Source organism: Lithobates pipiens, unplaced genomic scaffold (genome assembly GCF_037356315.1).
Source record: "Lithobates pipiens isolate NorthernLeopardFrog02 unplaced genomic scaffold, aLitPip1_a1.2 Scaffold_18, whole genome shotgun sequence".
Lineage (NCBI taxonomy): Eukaryota > Metazoa > Chordata > Amphibia > Anura > Ranidae > Lithobates > Lithobates pipiens.
The window spans coordinates 640,713,856-640,736,094 of NW_027507758.1; the positions used below are offsets into that span (position 1 = coordinate 640,713,856).

The window sequence follows — 22,239 nt, forward strand, 5'->3', positions numbered from 1 at the left end:
TTTGAGGAGGAGGGGGCGGTCAACTGTATCAAAGGCAGCAGAAAGGTCCAAGAGTAAGAGTATGGAATAATGACCATTGGTTTTGGCTCTTAGTAAGTCGTTTGTGAGTTTTAGGAGGGCAGTTTCTGTGGAGTGCTGTGGGCGAAATCCAGACTGAAGGGGATCAAGAAGGTCATTCTCAATGAGGTGGTCGCTCGTTCGGTTGTAGACTAAACGTTCAAGGAGTATGGAGGCAAAAGGGAGTAAAGAGATGGTCTTAAGTTGTTAAGATTAGTGGGGTCTGAGGCCTTTTTTGGTATGGGAGTGACTAGTGCATGTTTTAGAGGGTTGGGAAAGATGCCAGTAGAGAGTGAGAGGTTGAAGATATGAGTTAAGGAGTGTAGGATTAAGTCAGATGGTGACCGTAGTATTTGAGAAGGAACAGGGTCCAGGGGGCAGGAGGTTAGGTGGGCATTAGAAAAAAGTTTAGTGACTTCCTCTATAGTAGCTGGGTTAAAAGAGGGAAGTATTGATTGTGTAGAAGGACAAGGAGTGTAAAGTGAGGGAGATGTCTGTAGAGCGGAGATCTCAAGACGAATCATCTCAATCTTATTTTTGAAGTGATAAGCAATCTCCTGGTCAGTGTCATGGTTATGCAATAGAGTTCATCTGCTTACCTGTCTCCATGTGTTCATTTCTAGAGACCAGCCGACCCTCACCTGACTGCTTTTATAATCCATCCTCTGGCATGGTTCCACCCTAGTTCCTATCAGAGAACTCTATATTAACCTGTGCACTGCAGGCCAGCCCTGCTGATCAACCTTTGTGTGTTTAGCTTCCTGTTACCTGCCGTGTGCTCTGCTGTTATTCCGTTACCGACTTTGGCGTGTCCTTGACCGTCCCTGTTTGCTTGTGATCCTGACCTTTTGGCGTGTCCCTGTCTATTCCTGTCTGCTTGTGGCCCCGACCTTGGCTTTGTCCCTCACCATCCCTATCCTCCTGTTGCCTACTGTGGGTGTGAGCTGGGGGACCCTGGTGGTCGCGACCTGGAACCAGTTGCAGCCAAGTCCATCCTCACCACTCGAGGCTCTGGTGAACACCTGCTGGCTCTTAGACTCCACGCCCCAGGGAATCTTACGCTCTATCCCCGGTGGGACCCATCTTGGTGTTCTGCCTTCCTATCACCTTGACCCCCTTCCGCAGCAGTCAGCCGTAGGGTCCACAGCCTTGCGGTGCACTCCTAATCCCTTCGGTGTGCATCTGTCACCTGGCCTCAAGGTGACCTGACAGTCAGTGAGTAAGTTAATGGGTGGGGGTAATGGAGGATGAAGTAGAGTGATAAAGGTAGAAAACAGTTGACGGGGACTGCGTGAGAGGGTGTTAATGAGAGTTATAAAGTAGGTCTGTTTAGCAGTGTGCAAGCAGGAATGGTATTTTTGAAAGGCAGATTTATATTGGTTGAAATCTTGCTGTGACTTTTGACTGTGAGTTTTATGCCACAGGTGCTCCAGAGCGCGGCTATGTTTTTTTGAGGCTTCTGGTATCTGCTGATCTTATTCTGTGCATAGTGAAGGGGCAAAGGTATCCAGGGTGGATGACAGTGAACAGTGAACTGTTGTAGACAGAAGTGGCCAAGTTGGGGTAGGACAAGGATGAGATTTTGTCGTAGGGACAATCTGTAGCAGAAAAAAGAAGAGAAGGGTTAAGATGGCGAAGGTTTCTACGGGTAATAGTTTGGTAGTTGGAAGGCAAGGAAGAGGCAGACAAGTAGAGAGTGAAACTAATAAGGTGGTGATCAGAGAGAGGAAAAGGAATATTGGAGAGGGTGTGCGGAGCGCATAGGTAGGAGAATATGAGGTCAAGGCAGTTGCCAACAGAGTGAGTAGAAGCACTTGTCTATTTTAGATCAAAAGAGGAGGTTAGGCTCAGCAGCTTAGAAGTAGTAGGAGTGTTAAGATTAACAGGGATGTTGAAGTCACCAAGAATGATTGTTGGAACTTCAGAGGAGAGAAAGTAGGGTAGCCAGGCAGTGAAGTAGTCAAGGAAGTTTGATACCGGTCCAGGGGGCCGATAGATCACAGCAATTCTCAATGAAACTGGAGAAAATGGGCGAATACAGTGAGCTTCAAATGAAGAGAAGGACAGAGAGGGGGGTGGATAAAGAACCTGAAAAGTGCTTTGAGGGGATAGGAGGATTCCAGCACCACCTCCTTTCCATCCACTAGGCCTGGGAGAATGAGTCCACAGGAGGCCACCATAGGAGAGAGAAGCAGGAGAAGGAAGGTCAGATTCTTGAATCCAGGTCTCAGTAATCGCAAGTAGATTCAGGGAGTTAGTGATAAACAGGTCATGGATGGTGGTGAATTTGTTACAGAGTGGGCATTTCAAAGGGCACAGGAGAAGGGGAGGCTGGCTTGAGGCTGAAGAGGAATAGAAATGAGATTGTGTGGATTGCGGCTGCTAGTAGAGGATGGGTTGTGCCGGGTATGCTGGACGAAGGTAAATTATTGTGGTCCAGGATTTGGAGAAATATCTAAAGAAGTTGGGAGAAGCAGAAGGGTGAGAGAGGTGATATGGGAGTGTGACTTATGTGGGGGGACACGTCCCAGTGACCTGCAGGTTTTATTGGTGTATGGGTTCAGAATTAGCAGGAGCTGATGAGTGCTGTAATAAGGTGAAGACAGGAGTGATGGTGATATATATATATATATATATATATATATATATATATAGATATATATATAGATATATATGTGTGTGTGTGTGTGTATATATATATATATATATATATATATATATATTAGAGCTGCAACTAACGATTAATTTGTCGCGTCGTGGCAGCTCTAATATATATATATATATATATATATATGTGTAAGCTGTGGGGTGGAGAAGGTGGGTGAAGGAGTGAGAATTTAAGGAGAGAGGATGCAACTGTGAGAAGGAAAAGTAGGGAGTGCATGATACCGAGTGGTGAGATTGAGAGGAAGCCTGAATGAGAGAAGAAAAAGTTTGGAGAATCAGGTCACCTGTAGTCTGTTTAATGTTCTGCAGAAGTCTGTTGTGTATTTTTGCTTTATGCAATCGCTGAAGTGCTGAGCGGAAGTGCAATACTTAATCCAATATGAATACTTTATCCAAGATGATAGTTGCCAATGCAATCCCAGCCTGTCCCATTGGTAAGGCCTGAATTTATAGTGAATTTGGGTGGGGGTATTGCCAATTAATTAGTCAGGATTGCATAGGATGAACACATGGCTAACAGAATGAACTTCTCACACCAAGACTCACTACAAGACACAGCAAGAGAGCAAAAAAGGTCAGAGCCGTAAAGATAGGAACAGCTCATAATTTAGGTATAGACAATAAGAAAGTAAAATAAACATCACTGTGATATGGACAGAGGTAAAGAATTTGAAGGCAGCTTAGATCACCAAAAGCACATACATAGAATTAGCAAGCAGATCCCAGTTTCAATTAAAGATGGAAGTTGTGGTTGAGCTGACACATACCTGTAGGAGGGGTAGGGAAGAGTTGTCTTAGTGCTGAGCGGAAGTGCAATACTTAATCCAATATGAATATTTTATCCAAGATGATAGTTGCCAAGGCAATCCCAGCATGTGCAAACCCATTCCCTCATATTACAATGAGGGAATTTAAGGTCTGTACTAAAGATGAGCTCCGGCGTGTTCGCACAGCCCATATGCAGAGCCTGCCAGGAAGTCGGCACTGCGCTGCGCTAATCACAGGCAGTGAGACATTTCCCGATCTCTGCAGCCGCACATCGGGACAATGTCTCACTGCCTGTGATTGGTGCAGTGCCGACTTCCTGGTGGGCCCTGAACGTGGGCTGTGCGAACACGCCGGAGCTCATCCTTAGTCTGTACCAGGAGGGGAGTTATTGATGTCAGTAAATGTCGGTTCCAGACATTGTATGTGGGGGGAATGAAATGATAATTAAAGGTTGGGATTAGGGAAGATTTCTGTAAGAGTTTACATGGGAATGATCAGCGCCCCCTCCAGAGACGCTGAAAGGGGCTGGATTTTTGAGGGACGATATGGTGAACACGGAGTGGGGGGGGGGGGGGGTGCAATTTTATCAAACAGACATCCAGAGGGGAATCAAAATGGATTTTTCAGCTGAATACAATTGTTCCGACTGGACTGAATATTGATATTGAGCTCTTTGCTTTTGATTCATCTGTTTTATGCATTTTTATATAATTCTACCAGTTATTTATGATTAACAATAAAGTTTTGTATGAATTTAGTGATATATGATGATATAGAAGATGTTATTCTGGGATATAAATAGTTAAGGAATCTAGGTGGGGGTAGGAGCGCATTTTAACCTCTTCATCTGCCAATAGCCCTCCTGGACAATGATTGGTGTTTTCCAAACCAAACACGTCAGATGTCACCAGGTTGGGAGAGACACCCCCTCTATTTACATCTAAGGGGAGTCTGGCCCCCCATCTGCCGGAGTACTCTGGCAGTGGATTGGCTCTTCTGCTCCTTATGTCAGTATTCCCTATTTACTGCTATAGAAGTAGGAGTATGAAGCATAGAGCCCCCTTATATTGCTGGTCAGGAGGAAGAAAATATTCCCCAGCCTTCTATGAAGAATATGTTCCATCATTGGTGTCAGAGGGAGGGAAATACTGAGGGTTCTGAGCAGAGGCGTAACTAGAACCTTCAGTGTCCTGGTGCAAGAAACCATTAAGGGCTCCACCGGTCCTAGGGCCCTTTCCACTGATTCTGTTGCCCCTTTCTTCTGCAGTGGGACCCTTTCCTGCTCTCTTTGCCCCCCATGATAGTGGAACAGCGGAGTCCTATTGCAAGTACAATCTTTGCGACCTGGTAGATTCACCACAGTTTCACCTCCACCGATCTCGCGCACAGGGCTCACCTCTGCCGATATCGCACACACAGGGCTCACCTTCACCAATTGCGCACACACAGGGCTCACCTCTGCCGATCGTACACACAGGGCTCCCCTCTGCCGATCGTACACACAGGGCTCCCCTCTGCCGATCGTACACACAGGGCTCCCCTCTGCCGATCGTACACACAGGGCTCCCCTCTGCCGATCGTACACACAGGGCTCCCCTCTGCCGATCGTACACACAGGGCTCCCCTCTGCCGATCGTACACACAGGGCTCACCTCCACCGATCGCTATTTGCAGTGCCCAGCGAGGTGCTTTGCTCCTTGTGACCCCATATCTGGCACAATGCAGCCACTGAAGTTTCCAGAGGGGGTATTGGCAGAAGTTACAGAGGGATGAGACGAGGAGGATGGATAGGAATGGGTGGGACAGATGGAGGGACAATAATATGGGCAGACCTGGAAGAGGCACAAGAGAAGAGATGGGGGCAGAAGGCTGAGCAGAAACTCCAGAGAGCAGCTGGCAGAGGTAGGAGAGAAGTTGGAGATGTGCAGAGAGCTGATCCTGCCCCCCACACATCTCAAGGGCCCCACACACACCGAGGACCCCCACCCTTCATACAGGCACTCTCCATGCTCCGGACAATGTAGCCAACATCAGTGAATTGTCCCTCAGAGCCGGCACAGAGTCCGTTCGGTATGTAGAACTTCAAGCTGTTGTTGATGTTGGAGGGTGCTGTGCCCGCATTGGCAGATCAGGGACAGCAAGAGGACTCTGAAAAGGCTGAATGTACATCACACCCTGTTCTCAGCAATCCTACTTGGCAATCATCAGAGAAGACTCCACTGATCCCAGGACTCTTTCCTGCTGTCTTGGTGCCCTCCTCATGGTGGCAGAATGCCAGGGCCCAGTGGCAGTTGTGGCCTTTGCGACCATGGTAGTTCCTCCACTGGTTCTGAGTAAAGTAGGGTCTCTGAGGAGGTAGTGAGACTAAAGGACCCTGCAAGCCTCTGAAGGTTTACTTCATCTGAAAGACTCTAGGACCCCTGAGGAGGAAGTGTACCTGAAGGACTTTGGGGATCACTTAGGAAATAATAGGGCTGAACAACCCTGAGAAGTTAGTGTGGCTGAAGGGCTGTCGGGGCCTCTAAGAGAGTAGTCAGGCTGCAAGGCTCTCAGGTAAGAGGTGGATTTAGGATTCATAGGGGTTTCTGATGGTATCCCCACCCCACATGCACTTTTATGACCTTCTTAAAGAACTCCTGCCAGCAAGCGAAGGGCCTTCACCTCGCCATCTGAGCAAGAAATATCTTGCAGACACAAAATAGACAGGGACATTTTTATAATGGCAGTAGTTCTTAAATGTACAGCAACCCTCCTATCCCCACACACACACTCATATCCTATGATTATGTGACCTATACCATCCAAATAATTATTTCTTTCATTTCCCAAAGTTATTCGTCTACAAAGAGACCTGTACAGATCAAATGACGGCACCAATGAGGATGGTGGAGGACCGGAGTCCCATGACTGAGAAGATACTAAACCTCACCCTGGAGATCATCTACCTGCTGATCGGAGAGGTGAGGAGGATTCTGGGAGGTCACATGACATCACTCTTATCTCTATTAATAAAACACAGACCTGACCGGAGAGGTGAGGAGGATTCTGGGATTCTAACATGATATTCCTATTGGTTCTCCAATACAGAGATTTCCTCTTGTGAAGTCCGGTGATCATATGACCATCACAGTGCCTCCATGTGACTCCCTAAAACCTGACAGACACAACATGCAGAAGATTTGCAAAGTCACCAAAAGGATGATGGAGCTGCTGACAGGAGAGGTGAGGAGGATTCTGGGAATTCTGGGACATTATCCAGTAACAGACAAGGGATGTGTCTGGATGGTGACTGTATCATTGTGTGTGTCAGGTTCCTATAAGGTGTCAGGATGTCACTGTCTATTTCTCCATGGAGGAGTGGGAGTATTTAGAAGGACACAAGGATCTCTACAAGGACGTCATGATGGACAATCAGCCGCCCCTCACATCACCGGGTAAGAGGAGACTTTATTGTAAAGGAGAGAGCAGTACGGAGGCTCCACCTAGATCCCCCATCATCTGATAAACACATAGAAACAATGTATTCAGTCAGTGTGTGTGTTTCCTACAGATGGATCCAGTAATGGGAACCCACCAGAGAGATGTCCCCGTCCTCTGTATTCCCGGGATTCCACACAGGAAGATCACACCATCCCCCACCATCATCAGGTAGATGAGGAACAATCACTGATAGTATCATTAGGATCTGTACATTATCTGCATTGTTACCATTGATGTCATTTTTATTATATATTTAGAGTGGAAACCTGAGAGATTCTAAAGTTGAAGTTAAAGAAGAGATAAAAGAGGAGGATGATGAGGATGGGGTGATGGAGGCGTCAGAGTTTCTAAAGGAATGCAAAGATCTGTACCAGGACACCATGGTGGAGTCATCCAGCTACAGGAACCCACCAGAGAGATGTCCCCGTCCTCTGTATTCCTGGAATTTCAAACAGGAAGATCACACCTTCCCTCACCATCATCAGGTAGATGATTGACAATTATTGGTAGTTCTGATTTATACACAGCATGATTGTTACAATGAATGTTTTATTATATTTTCAGAGTGGAAACCTTGGGGATGATAATTATGACGTTAAAGAGGAGGATGAGGAGTATGGAGTGATGGAGGAGTTTTCAGAAAGACACAAGTATATGATGGAACCACCTAATACCAGGAACCCACCAGAGAGATGTCCTCATCCTCTGTATTCCCGGGATTCCACACAGGAAGATCACACCATCCCCCACTGTTACAAGGTTGGTGGGATGGATCATCTATGGCATGAACTTGAGGACACAGGGGGGTTTATTTACTAAAGGCAAATCCACTGTGCACTTGGAAGTGCAGTCACTAGATCTGAGGGTAACATAGAAGGAAAATAAAAAAAACAGCATTTTTGCTTGCATATGATTGGATAATAGAAATCAGCAGAGCTTCCCCTCATTTCAGATCTTTCCACTCAGATGTACAGCAACTTCCATGTGCACTTGTAGTGCGTAGTGGATTTGCCTTTAGTAAAGGCCTGGATTATTTCCTAAGTGTACATAATATAACTGAGTACTGACATTTATAGGTAAAGTTGATCCGGGGAAAATCCGATTGCCTCTCGGGGGATCAGGAAGGAATTTTTTCCCCTGTTATAGCAAATTGGATCATGCTTTGCTGGGGTTTTTTCGCCTTCTTCTGGATCAACTGTGGGTATAGAATTGGGTATATGGGATTGTATGATATTATTATTATTATTTTTTTGTGGTTGAACTAGATGGACTTGTGTCTTTTTTCAACCTAACTATGTAAATCAACACCAATGTGTATATTTTTTATGTGAAGTCACAATAATAAATCTTATATCTTACAGATGATATTCTCTCTCATTTTCTGGGTTTAGAGTGGAGATCCAATCGATATAGAATTTGAGGTGAAATCAGAAGAAGAAGAGAGGTATGTGAGGGATGATCAGCAGTCTATGGAGGAGGATGGAATAACGGGGACATTTATAGAGGAGGACACTCCTACAGAGATCAGCACAGGTGGGTCATTAACACTAAATACATTCCTCCACCCATACTGCTCACTGATTGGTCCAGAGTAGGGCGGGGGCTGGGTGATATCAGCCTGTAATCCCCTGGTCACTTTCCTGAGCTGTGTTCCCCATCCTGTATTCCTGGATTTCTCTCCGATAATCTTCCTTCTCTGTGCTGCCGACACAATTTATGTATCTAGACTGGATTTATGGAGATTCTGGGGATCAGCTGGCAGCAAAATGTTCATTTTCCCCATAGATGTTACTAGATCTAGGCACCTGGGGTATGTGATTTGGGTCTTCTGCCCCATACCCGGGTATGGCAAGATCTCTGACAGAACAATCCCCCCAGGATTACTTGTTCTGTTGTCTGCTGTTGGAAGCAGCCATCCTCCATACCCTGCCAATACTCTGCCAGCCCGATACTCTGCCAGCCAATGCAATACTCTGCAATGCAATACTCTGCAATACAATACTCTGCCAGCCAATTCAATACTCTGCAATACAATACCCTGCCAGCCAATGCAATAAATATACTCATAAAAGGGGCGCTAGACCAAATATCAAACAATAAAAAATGTGAGACTAGTGATCATACAATATCTAAAATGGTACATAACATATCACAAAAAACTGCAATATACCAAAAAAAAAGTTGCAAACAAAATAAAGTGAACAACAATAGTGGGTGAAGTCCCAATTAGGTGCTAACACCAAACAAAGGAAATAAAGATAAATAAATAAGTATAAATCCAAAAGTCCAAAGCAGTGTTTTTTTTTCAGTGAAAACCTTCTTCTGAATCCATAAACAGAACAACTGCTGGGATCTTCTATAACGTGATAAAACAATGTCCCTTCACCAATGCAATACCCTGCCAGCCAATGCAATACTCTGCAATACAATACTCTGCCAGCCAATGCAGTACAATACTCTGCCCGCCAATACTCTGCCCGCCAATACTCTGCCCGCCAATACTCTGCCCGCCAATACTCTGCCCGCCAATACTCTGCAATACAATACTCTACAATACAATACTCTCAAGGTTATCCAAAGGATTAATTAGCTAATCAAAAAAAAAACACTAGATTCATTAAAAAATAAAAATAAAAAAAATAATCGGATAGTTGTTGACTAATCGAAAAAATAATCGATAGATTAGTCGACAGACAAATTAATCGTTAGTTGCAGCTCTACTGCTGACTGCTGTGCTGCTGAGTGCTGACCGATTCTGCAGCTGTCTTTTATCAGTGTAGGGACTGAGGGACAGTTTGAAGCAGAGACAATCACTAGCTACTAGGTCCACAAAGGTCCTTTTAAGGACTGGTATAGGTGTACAGTATATAGGGTTGTACACCTATAATATACTTTCTTTCAAATATAGAAAGCATATTATACTTCACTGCTGTGCTGCTGAGCTGAGTGCTGACCAATTCTGCAGCTGTCGTTTTTCAGTGTAGGGAGGAACAGTTTGGTTTTTGGAGCAGGGACAGTCTGCATTTCACTAGCTATTAGCTAGCTACTACTAGGTCCACAAAGGTCCTTTTAAGGACTGGTATAGGTGTACAGTATATAGGGTTGTAATACACGTATAATATTTCTTTCAAATATAGAAAGCATATTATAGTGCACTGTACTGCTGTGCTGCTGACCGATTCTGCAGCTGTCATTTCTCAGTGTCGGGAGGGACAGTTTGGTGTTTGGAGCAGGGACAGTCTGCATTTCATTAGCTACTAGCTAGCTACTATTAGGTCCACAAAGGTCCTTTTAAGGACTGGTATAGGTGTACTATTTGGTGTGCAATATCTAGGTGTGTAATTCACGTATAAAATACTTGCAAATATAGAAAGCATATTATAGTGCATTTCCACTGTGCAGCATTGTGACTGCTGAGCGGTTCTGCAGCGATGCTACAAAGAGTGACAAACACAATTAGAAAAAAGTATTATAACTGGTGTGATAGACCAGTGGCCCCCCAAAACGACAGAATGAAGCGGGGTGTTATATACCATCTTCCACATACATACTGCACTTCTCTAGAGACTTTTGTCACAGGGTCATTTAAAAAATGACAGGCAGAGGAAGAGGCAGGCCCTTCTGCAGGGGTGGTAGGGGTAGGGCAGGAGCAACAGGCTTGAGCCAAAGTGGCAAATTGCAGAAGGTGCATTTGATTATGTCAAAGGACGCACCAGTCTTGGTTGAGTGGCTCACTCAGCCTTACTCTTCTGCACCCTCCTCATCCTCTCGATCTGCACCCTCTTCTTCACTCTCTGCTGTGTGCACCCCCAAAGACACTACCACCAACACCACCACCACCATATACCCTCCGCTTGAATCACAGGAATTATTTTCCGATCCATCACAAGACATTGCCGATGCACAGCCACTCTTGGCATTGGATCAGGAATAGGAGGTAGCAACAACCGTCACTCAGCAGTCTGATGACAGTACCCAGATCAGCCCAAGGAGGAGGTTGGTCCCCGTTGTTGCTGCCTACTCCGAGATCTCTAATTATAGCGGTGGGGAAGGTGACGTCGATGATGACGTGTCTAGTGATGTCACGTGGGTGCCCACAAGAGAGGAAGAGGAGGGGAGTTCAGAGGGAGATATGAACCAGCAGGTAGGGAGGAGAAGCAGGCGGAACTTACATTGCACAGTAGGGACAAACCAGACTGCTAATGTATCAGGAGTGAGGCGTCAACATCTGGCTCTCCCAGGACATGGCTCCGCAGTGTGGGCTTTTTTTAACGTGCCCGCTGCTGACAATAGTTTTGCCATCTGCAGCCTTTGCAGTCAACGCATAAGTCACGGTGGGCCCAACACTCATCTAGGGACGACCGCCTTAAGAAGCCACATGAGCTGCCATCACCGAGCCCAGTTGGAGCAACGGAACCCACAAAGCAGAACTTCCAGGCCTTGCTTCGAGAAATGCTGCATTCTGCTTTTGCGTGCGCTGGCAGAGGAGGAATTCCCACTCACAGAGAAAGAGTTGCGGGTACCAATCCAACAGCGCCTGCAAGAAGAGGGCGGTTTGAAGATGTATTGGTGACTTCTGATATGAGGTCATTCTTTCAGCCGACCCATCGACAGGTGTCATCCGGATCCAGCATCAGGGAACGCCTAGACCGACAGGTGTCCGACTACATCGGGTTAACGGCCGATGTGGACGCCCTGAGAAGTGATGAACCCCTGGACTACTGGGTGGGCAGGCTTGACCTCTGGCCAGAGCTTGCCCAATTTGCAATGGAACTGTTGGCTTTCCCCTCGCCCAGTGTCCTGTCCGAAAGGACATTCAGCGCAGCAGGGGGGATTGTGACCGATAAGCGCACTCGCCTAGCTCAGGACAGTGTTGACTACCTCACATTTAAAAAAATGAATGAGGCATGGATCTCGGAGGAATTCAACACGTGACCAGTAGACCATGTATATGCATAACTCTATAAACTATTTATTTAATCTAGCACACGGACCTTTTTTCTACCTTTGGCTCACTTCCTTGTACAAAAAAAACACACCGTACTATATGCCCGTACCCTCCTGTTTGAAGAGGTTGAGCGGTGTCATATTTTTGGGTCCCGCAGCGAGTTGCTGGTATCAGTGCTGGTGTCAGTGCTCTCTATACACGTTTCTGGAAAATTGCATGCACCACTTGAACCTAATCACCCCGCATTGTCACAATATAAATATATAAATATTATACATTCCTTAGGATCTTTCTGACTTACCCGTCCGGCCGCAAGACTGATGGAGATTATCACAGACAGATCCAGCCTTCACCCATCGCAGTGGGCCGTGTCATAACAGACCTCCCAGGACCGGGTCCCCTTTTACAGAGTCCACTCCCTTGGACCTATACAGCACCCTGCCGGAGAACTCTTTGGTTGTATAAACATGACCAAGGTGCCGGATCCCAGGGTCCAGCTCTCAAAAGAAAATGCATTACAGACAGAAACCTTGTTTCTTCTTCTGTGAGACCCGGGTACCATCCATTTTGGGTTCCAGGCACTTTAGATCTATATTTCAGGGAAGTTGTCCATGGAATACAGCTGATGTTCTCAGGCGCACACATGTGCACAGGTGCCGACAAGGTATACAGAGATCTGCCACGGGCGCATCAGTAGACGCGCATACGCATGCGCGAACGTGATCGCGCATTTGCTTGTGTGCGCGTGCCTGTCTCCAGAACTGGTGCCAGGCAGCCTATTTGAAACACAGAACTCAGTACTGACTGGTTGCTGCTTGGTCTACAGCATTTACCTGAAATCTGGTTACCCTGTGTTGATTTCTGAATACCGTTCCAACTTGCTCCCTGACTTCTCTCTGCCTGCTGTTATACCCAATCTGCCTACCTGTTGGAAAACCTGCCTGTGACCTGACTATGGTTCTGCCTACCTGTTCTCGAGCCTGCCTGTGACCTGACTATGCTCCTGCCTGCTGTTGTACCTTATCTACTTGTCTGCTGACAAGACCTGCCTGTGATCCGGCTATGCTCCAGCCTGCTACCAGCCAAGTCCAGCTTTCTACCTGTGTGTTCCTGGAAACTACCTACACAGACTTCAGGACTTATCCTAGGCACTCTTACTTCAATGTGCTCCAGCACCAGCTGTCCCACTACCAGCGGCCCTTGAGCCGGAGTTGTACGGGAGGCCTTCCTCTACACATCAGGCTCACCATCAGGTACGTGACACTATCCGTTTGCACAGTTCCTTGATCCCGTCAGGAATTTCTTAGCAGAGATCTCTTAGCACTTCACCAACCCTGACCAACATCTTAGACACTGGCGAAAAAACTGAGGTACTCCCAGTATGGGAGCGGTTATATAGGGAGGGGGACTTCCTGTTTCATTTTGGGTATACCAGTATCCATTCACCTATAATTGGCCTATAACTCACAAAGTAATGACTATGATGCTCTGTGTCCTGTGATGTACGATAAAGAAATTATTATATCCATGAAAAAAGTCTCAGCTGTCAGTATTAGTTTAATATAAAAGTCCCCCCTCTAACCTCCATATATCTTCATGTGTGACTCCCAGGTAAAATCCCCATACAGTGGAACCTTGGATTACGAGCATAATCCGTTCCAGGAGAATGCTTGTAATCCAAAACACACGCATATCAAAGCGAGTTTCCCCATAGAAGTCAATGGAAACTAAGATAATTCATTCCCCATTGACTTCTAATGCTTGCAATACTGCATGTGGCCAGAGGTGTGGGGCGCCGGAGAGCCTCGGAAATAGGCTCGGCTGAACTCAGAAAGCCTTGGAAAGGCTGGGAAACACTCAGGAACGGAGTATTTGAGTGTTTCTGAGTATTTCCGAGTGATTCTGAGTATCACCGGTGCCACCACTCCTCTAGCCAAATGCAGTACTGCACACACCATTAGCTTGAATTCTGCTCAATTTGCGAGACAACACTCGCAAACTGAGTCCGAATTTGAAAAAAAAGCTGCTCGTCTTTCAAAACACTAGTAAAAGGTCCACTGTATATCCTGGGTACATTATATATATATATATATATATATATATATATATATATATATATATATATATATATATATATATATATATATATATATATATTGTAGTATTTGGGGGTTATTTTAGCTTCAAGGTAGAGCTTACCAGTGAGCTGGATCCACACCAGATGTCGTTTAAGGGCTCGTAGGCCCATTTTTATTAAAGAAAGAAAAGTCAGATAACAAAATAGTTGCCCACACAGGGGTTTCAGCTTTCCACAGCAGTAATGTATGTAGAACCAAAAATACCAAGCCACCTGGCTCTCTTTAGCAGCACTGCTGCTCAGACTTCTGCTGCAGCCCTCTTGGCTCTTTAACAGAGTTCCTGTACACCCAGTACCTCAGCACTCTTTAACAGCTTCTCTTTCAGCCCACAAGCTTGGACCCTCTGTCTGCTCTGACAGACCGACCTGTGCAGACATGCACACTTCTTCTCCCTTACACGCCTGGACTCCTTGGGAGGGTGGAGCCCAGAACCATGGTGTTGGCTTTGTTTTAAGCCCAAGACCCACCTGTGCCATCATCCAGCCAGACTGCTGGCTGGTCCCAAAACCCGGTCCCAGGATTGGAGATTCCGAACTACCACATATCCCCCCCCTTTGTTTCGACCCAGAGGGCGGAACACCCAAGGTACTTTTGGCACCTCTGTGCCAGATACCATTTACAGAAGTACCCTCCTGTCCAACCTCGCTTCTCCTAACGGGGAACTCCACCCAATGCCTCCTTTGGTGTCTCCCTCTAAGCCTTACTGTCACTCTGCTATGAGCTTTGATGCAACCTTCCCAACTTTTCTTCCGAGTGCATTTCCATAAGCACTTCCTCTCCTGAAATCTTAATGGGTTCCCGTTGGTCTTTCTACCAACCCTTCTGCCTCCACGCTTCAGGTTCCCAGGTTTCCCCAAAACTTTCTCAGCAGTACTGTTCTGAGACTGTAGGAGGCCTATTTCTATAGTGTTTAGAACGGAAACCCACCTCTTATTTCTGGTACCTGACTCAGCAGTCACTAATTGATTACCAGGTTTACCTGTACCTTTGGACACCACATCATCATGTACCATTAACACATTATTTGGTTCATCATTGACAGACATATTCAAACCAACATTAGACCTCTCAATGTTGCACATGTCACCAATGCCTTTTTTTCCAACATTTGCTAGGGCAGAGTCTGCAGAGGGCACACATACCAGAGGGCCGCCATCACCCATAGGAACCTCACAGGACGCCACCTCCCCTGGGTTCACCCACTCTGCAGGCAGCTGTCCTACCACTTGACCCGTTCTGATGCCATCTGTATTTTTATCCACGCTCCTTGCCCATTCCCCTGTCCCGGGGACCTTATTTTCAACTTCTCCAAAGTCTGTCTCAAATATTTCTTCTGCACGTAGTCCAGCAGCATACGTAGCAGCAACTTTTAACAAAAGTAGCAAATTTAGGAATAAACCATTCCTGTCCTGTTTTGCTTTGCTCTGTACAGCCTGCCATACAGTGCTCCACCTAGTGGTACTGCGCAGTACCAGCCCATCAGACTGTGGAGGAGACACACTAGTATAGATTGGCTGTACATCCCAAAGTTCAAGCATCTCTTTTAATGCTTCAGTTATAAACCAGGCCCTTGACTCCAGACCTAAGTCCTTCCTGGGAATTTTCATGACACTGGGGCTGCAGAGAGACCCACTTGCTGAGACTTGAAAAGTTGCGACGGTTAACGGAACCTCCTCTCGGCTGGAGGTAAACACAGCCTGGTGCTCCACCAGAGCGCTGCCAATTGCTGGACTCATACCCAACTTCTCAGACTCAGCATCAGTGAACTGCTCCAGAACATTACCAGTGACGTCACGTTGACACTCCATGCCAACCTCAGTTTTGTGGTTCACGGACAATGTCTCTGCTGTGCCCTTATTTGGTTCATCCTGCTCACCAGGGTTAACCCCTGCAGCAGCCACCGCGCCCTCAGGTACAGGCTGTTCTGCAGCCTCCCCTGCTGGCCCAGCAGAAACCGTGTCCACCTTATCTTTGTGCATAAAAGCCTTATCTATCAGGGAGATAAGATTTTTGCTCCAACTATCCCAATCTGTTGCATGTGCGCTCCCTTCAGCGGTACTCCTCAGCACCGATCCATCTGCCCAAGGAGACACATAAGAACAGACTGGCTCAGCTGCAGACTTATTACACCAGTCATTGTAAATCATGTCAGACTGTGGGGGCACAGGTTGCAATACACCATATTCACCACCTTTCTCAGCTTGCATTTCATAAGCCTCACACACCTTTGCATTTTTCACAGGTTGTGTTAATCCACCATTTACCTGCACATTTTTAGTACTAGCAGCTTGCACTAACACATTACCATTACACAGTACAGTTCCATTCTGTCCCACCAGAGTGACATCGCAGTTGTCCAGGGCAACCTCTGACTCCAATACATGAAGTTCCCTGGAGATTCCTGTGGACAACTGTGCTGTCTTACCACCAGTTGCTACAGGCAACGGCCCATTTTTGATAACCCCAGGTTCTTTCAGAGCAAATGTTTTCCCAACAGCATTAAACTTTTCATTAACAGTAACACTTATAGCATTTTTCGCATTTGTAGGCTGTCCTAGCCCATGGTCAACTTGAGCCTGATAGTCATTAGACACAACACTTTTAGACATCAACACAGGTTCTATTTGGATTTTAACCCTTGCATTCCCACTATATAGGGAAAAGTCATTCTCAAATGCACATTCAGTGGCCCCACTAACTGGGGTCACTCTCACCTCATCATGGACAGTCTTGTAACCAGTCCTTTTACACATGAAATCAGCAGTTCCAGCCATCATTTCATTAAAGACAGTCTTACCCACCACAGTAGTTGGGGTCACCATCTTCATTTGAGTACGTCGTCTTATGCACCAGTCCTCTGCTGCACTTTTACTGGCCAACTCCTCCTGGGGGCCATGGGATGAAACTACAGCAGGCATCTCCCACCGTTTAGCACCCCCTGCAGGCACAACAGGAAACTTCTTGTTGCTAGGGGTGACTGCAAACATATTTTCACCGGAATCTGGGCCTACAGACAAAACTTTTTTCTCAGCAACATTATCTCCAGCCGTATTCCACAACCTAGGGCAAGAAAACATGCCATGCCCCAGCTGGCCACATTCCAGGCATGGTACTGGACGATTTTTTCCCAAAGCGATTCTCTCCTGGTGATTCCCAGCTGGCCGGAATGCACAGGCCTCTTTGTGGGGACGCTGAACCAAACCTCTACTGCAGCTCCTTTCAGGCATAAATTTCACTCCGGTTGCCATGGGAGACCGCACTCCCCCAGCAGAACTTTGCTGGCTCTCTCCAACATGAAAAATTGGCTCCTCCTTAAGCTGCTTTCCACGATCCTTATTAGATATAGCCCATGGTACAGAGACAGCCCGACTGGCTTCCTTTGCGTTGCTATGGGCAACCACTCTCATCCTCAGCCTTTGATCAGCCTCGCTCCTTGCATATAGCATGGGCTTCTCTCTGCTGGATCCCGTCTCATGCTGTGACACATTCACATCTTTCACATTAGCTGTTTTAACTGCATCAGCTTTGCCAGGGGCAACAACAGCCCTCTTCCAGTTATGGACATCCAGCGGCTTTCCCCTTGCACTGAGGGTTGGCTTCCTTTCCTCTGTAGCTTGGTCCAGTGCTGCTAAATGCCGCTTGCACCAATCCACTGCAGATTCAAATGCTGGTGGACTCTCCATAACAGCAGTCACCTGTGCACTCATTGCACCAGGGTTGCTAGGGACAACCCCAGCCCTTTTTCTCCTTGATACACTCTGATCAGGTATGTATGGGGCTCGTTTGGGTGGTAACAACCCCTCCAACCACAAAGCTCTGTCTCTCATTTCAGCAAGTTGCTTTTCTCTTCATGCAAGCTTTCCTCACCTGCACATTGCACACACTGATTGTGCTGTCTCATGCACACAAACACAGTTCATAGCAAGAGAGAGAAAAAAAAAAAAATTTTTTTGACTTTTCATTCACAGGTACACCACCTGCAACACGCAATGCCTTTTGCCTGGCTGCACTTCCACACACAGCCAATAGTTCCTGACTTGAACTTACTGTAGAGCAAGGACCCGGATTCCACCGTCTTCTGCCCGCATTCTCCACCACTTGTAGTATTTGGGGGTTATTTTAGCTTCAAGGTAGAGCTTACCAGTGAGCTGGATCCACACCAGATGTCGTTTAAGGGCTCGTAGGCCCACTTTTATTAAAGAAAGAAAAGTCAGATAACAAAATAGTTGCCCACACAGGGGTTTCAGCTTTCCACAGCAGTAATGTATGTAGAACCAAAAATACCAAGCCACCTGGCTCTCTTTAGCAGCACTGCTGCTCAGACTTCTGCTGCAGCCCTCTTGGCTCTTTAACAGAGTTCCTGTACACCCAGTACCTCAGCACTCTTTAACAGCTTCTCTTTCAGCCCACAAGCTTGGACCCTCTGTCTGCTCTGACAGACCGACCTGTGCAGACATGCACACTTCTTCTCCCTTACACGCCTGGACTCCTTGGGAGGGTGGAGCCCAGAACCATGGTGTTGGCTTTGTTTTAAGCCCAAGACCCACCTGTGCCATCATCCAGCCAGACTGCTGGCTGTTCCCAAAACCCGGTCCCAGGATTGGAGATTCCGAACTACCACAATATATATATATATATATATATATATATATATAAAGATATATTACTTTCACTATTTCACAGTACAAATGAATTCCTTACAGTAGTGATTATCTGCTGTTTTTGCACCATAAACGACTATTTTTTTAACCCAATCATAACAGATGATTAAACAAAAATCATGTTGCTGCTACTAAATGTTCTATGCTGGTCATACTCGGATCGATTTTTGGATGAGAATATTTGTACAAATATTTGTACATTCGATGAGTGGACGAGTGTAGTTCTAAAATTCTACTTGCTAACATTCAATTATAAAATGAATGTAACTTCTGAGCAAAAACCACATACATGATGTGAAAATTAGTTTAATGGAGAAAAGTTTTCTGTTCTGCTCCTTTGAATTTGCCCTTCACTGTGGTGGAAAATAAATGCCAATTTGACCCACTAATGGTTAGAAAATTGGATGAATGTTTTTTTTAAAGAAAAATACATTTGTGTACGGCCATCATAAGTGACATCAGGTGCAGGGAGCTTGTACCCACCTACCTGTCTATGACAAGGGAGTCTGTCATCCATCATATTATATTACAATCCTGTCTGATCATCTGCAAAACAGCGTTTTACCTCTTTTTTTTATATTTTAATAATGTTGATCTCTGATTCTGATATGTAGCAGATTCTCCCTCTAATAATACATCTATCTGTTTGTTATTCTCAGAGTGGATTAAATATCTAACTATATATCTGGAAATCTATATTTACCGCTGTATAAAGATATTCAAGAATATTGACTAAATTATACACCAACCTTTTTTTCCGGTTTTTATCCAATTAATCGATTAATTGAAACAATAATCTTCCATCTAATCAATTCTGAAAAGAATCATGATGCCGCATACACACAAGCAAATTGTCCGGCGTACTTAGTCCGCCGAAACGCATTTCGGCGGACAATTCGATCGTGTGTGGGCTTCAGCGGACTTTTCCAGCGTAAAGTCCGGCGGACTTAGAAAGTAGTTTTGCACTCCAATCTTTCCGCCGGACTTGGGTTTCAGCGGACAATCCATTCGTCAATATGCTAGTCGGGTGGACTAAGGGCCGGTTCACACAGCGAGGCGCGGCGAGGCATCTCCGACTTGCCTCGCCGCGACCTGCGGGGACCTCAGCGGCGACTTGCAGAGGACTTCTGTATAGAAGTCAATGCAAGTCGCCCCCTAAGTCGCCCAGAAGTAGTACAGGAACCTTTTTTCTGAGTCGGAGCGACTCGAGTCGCTCCTCTCAGAACGGTTCCATTGTACAGAACGGGGGCGACTTGCGGGAGCGAGGCGAGGCGAGCCGTGTCGCCTCGCATCGCCTCGCTGTGTGAACCGGCCCTAAGAATGACGCATGCTCAGAAGCAAGTACAAAAAAGGAAGCTATTGGCTACTGGCTATTGAACTTCCTTTTTCTAGTCCTGTCGTACGTGCTGTACGTCATCACGCTAGCAAACGCCGGACTTTCTGTGTGTCCGTGTGTGGCCAAGTCCGTTTGGTAGAAAGTCCGCCGGACTATCCGCCGGATTGTTCGCCGGACTAAGTACGCCAGACAATTCGCTCGTGTGTACGCGGCATTAGTTGCCGCCCTACAGAGGACCCATTTACTAGTTACCTTGAAGGGGGAATTGTAAGATCCTCAGAGACAAAGCTGCCTGATGTGGGCGGAGTCCTGGTTTAGGGGAACCAATCAGCTGATGTCTAGTAATAATCTTTGTATTTCTATTTTAGTAGATGGACGGGAGATGAGGAAAACCTCAGAGGATTGTCTCACTTTGTCTCCAGACTGTAAAGTAGAAGATGAGGACATCACACAGTATAGTCCAGGAGAAAACCCGACTACCTCAAATGTCCATCCGGCACCACACAGTGTAGATGGACCATCGTATTCCTCTTATCCTGAGGAACCTCAGACTGTGAGGGACGGGGCCGTCCTTCCAACAGAGAAGAGCTTTTCCTGTACTGAGTGTGGGAAGTGTTTCCGTTTTAAATCTGATCTTAATGTGCATAAAAGATCTCACATAGGGGAGAAGCTGTATTTCTGTCCTGAGTGCGGGAAATGTTTCTCACAGAAGTCTCATCTTTACACACATAAGAGATCACACACGGGGGAGAAGCCGTATTCCTGTCCTGAGTGCAGGCAGTGTTTTTCAGAAAAGTCCAGTCTTTACACACATCAGAGATCTCACACGGGGGAGAAGCCGCATTCCTGCCCTGTGTGCGGGAAATGTTTTTCAGTGAAGTCCAATCTTACCACACATCAGAGAGCTCACACGGGGGAAAAGCCGTATTCCTGTCCTGAGTGCGGGAAATGTTTCTCACGGAAGTCCAGTCTTTATACACATCAGAGATCTCACACGGGGGAGAAGCCGTATTCCTGTCCTGTGTGCAGGAAATGTTTTTCAGTGAAGTCCAATCTTACCACACATCAGAGATCTCACACGGGGGAGAAGCCGTATTCCTGTCCTGAGTGCGGGAAATGTTTTTCAGACAATTCCAGTTTTAACAGACATCTGAGATCTCACACAGGGAAGAAGTCTGTCTGATTCCTGTCCTGAGTGAGGCAATTGTTCCTCACTGAAGTCCTGTCTTCCTGTACATCCGGGATCCCACACAACCCTCGAGGTGTATTAGTGCCTTGAGTGCGGGAAATGTCTTCTATATGAATGTTGCTGGACATCACAGCTCTCATGTGGGGAAGAAGCACACCCTGATATACACCTCAGATATACTCCATGGCTGATCTTCATCATGTAAGAAACAGTTGATAAGGAGATCAGAGATCACCAAAGACATGGATGAAGTGTTGTACCATATTGGCCATTGATCACAGTAGAAAAATAAAAATGGAGTCATTAACTCACATTGGCTGAGTACATTTTGTGGTGGAAGATTTCACAAACAATTAGAGGTCTGTTTAAAAAAAATAGTTGAACGGTTATGACCGGCATTCGCCCCGCCATGATGAATATTGGCCATATTTCATTTCATACTCTGATTTCCTTGACTCCATCTAATGACCATAATGCAGTATTGCACTAACTGAGGTATTTCAGGAAAAATACCCGATTACGGCCACTAGATGGAGCTGATTATCATAGGAAATCACTGTTAAATCACAGCCAAGAAATTGTAACAGCTGGATGAATGATTGTCACATTAGTCCAATCCATTTTTTTTAAAAAATAGTTTCCTTCATCAGACATGTCTTCATACTAATACCTGAGATCATACTCATACACTTATCAGTACAGTACACACTGAAGGATAGAACATAAATAAGCCAACACTATTAGACTAACCATTGATTTAATATGAAAAATACTATGTTTGGACTTTAGATGGCCCTAAGTATAATAGCAATTATCTCCAGCTCATTCAAACAGAAGGAATGTACATGTATTTTCATTGGGTGATTTATTATGTAAATTATTGATGACTAGACCCCTAAATGTCAGGAGACATTTATATAAAGATTTGAAGTATGTAGAAGATAAATGAATAGACCTCTTAGCAATGTTATTACCAGGCTGCAGCTAGGGGGAGC

At 45.9% G+C, this 22,239-nt stretch overlaps 1 protein-coding gene across 1 annotated transcript; it reads left to right on the top strand.

Annotated features, from left to right (window-relative positions):
• Positions 1-5,800: 5,800 nt before the first annotated feature.
• LOC143986901 (uncharacterized) lies at positions 5,801-21,557 on the top strand. Its single transcript, XM_077485308.1, has 5 exons — positions 5,801-5,830; positions 7,230-7,457; positions 7,537-7,731; positions 8,364-8,505; positions 20,424-21,557. Exons 1-5 carry the CDS (start codon positions 5,801-5,803, stop codon positions 21,236-21,238), a joined length of 1,410 nt encoding a protein of 469 aa, XP_077341434.1. The 3' UTR covers positions 21,239-21,557.
• Positions 21,558-22,239: the final 682 nt, after the last annotated feature.

Coding starts and splice junctions, on each gene's coding strand:
- LOC143986901 (XM_077485308.1), top strand. CDS start 5,801: ATGGTAGTTCCTCCACTGGTTCTGAGTAAA. Junction 5,831..7,229: donor CTCCACTGGTTCTGAGTAAA/GTAGGGTCTCTG, acceptor TTATATATTTAG/AGTGGAAACCTGAGAGATTC. Junction 8,506..20,423: donor TCCTACAGAGATCAGCACAG/GTGGGTCATTAA, acceptor TTTCTATTTTAG/TAGATGGACGGGAGATGAGG.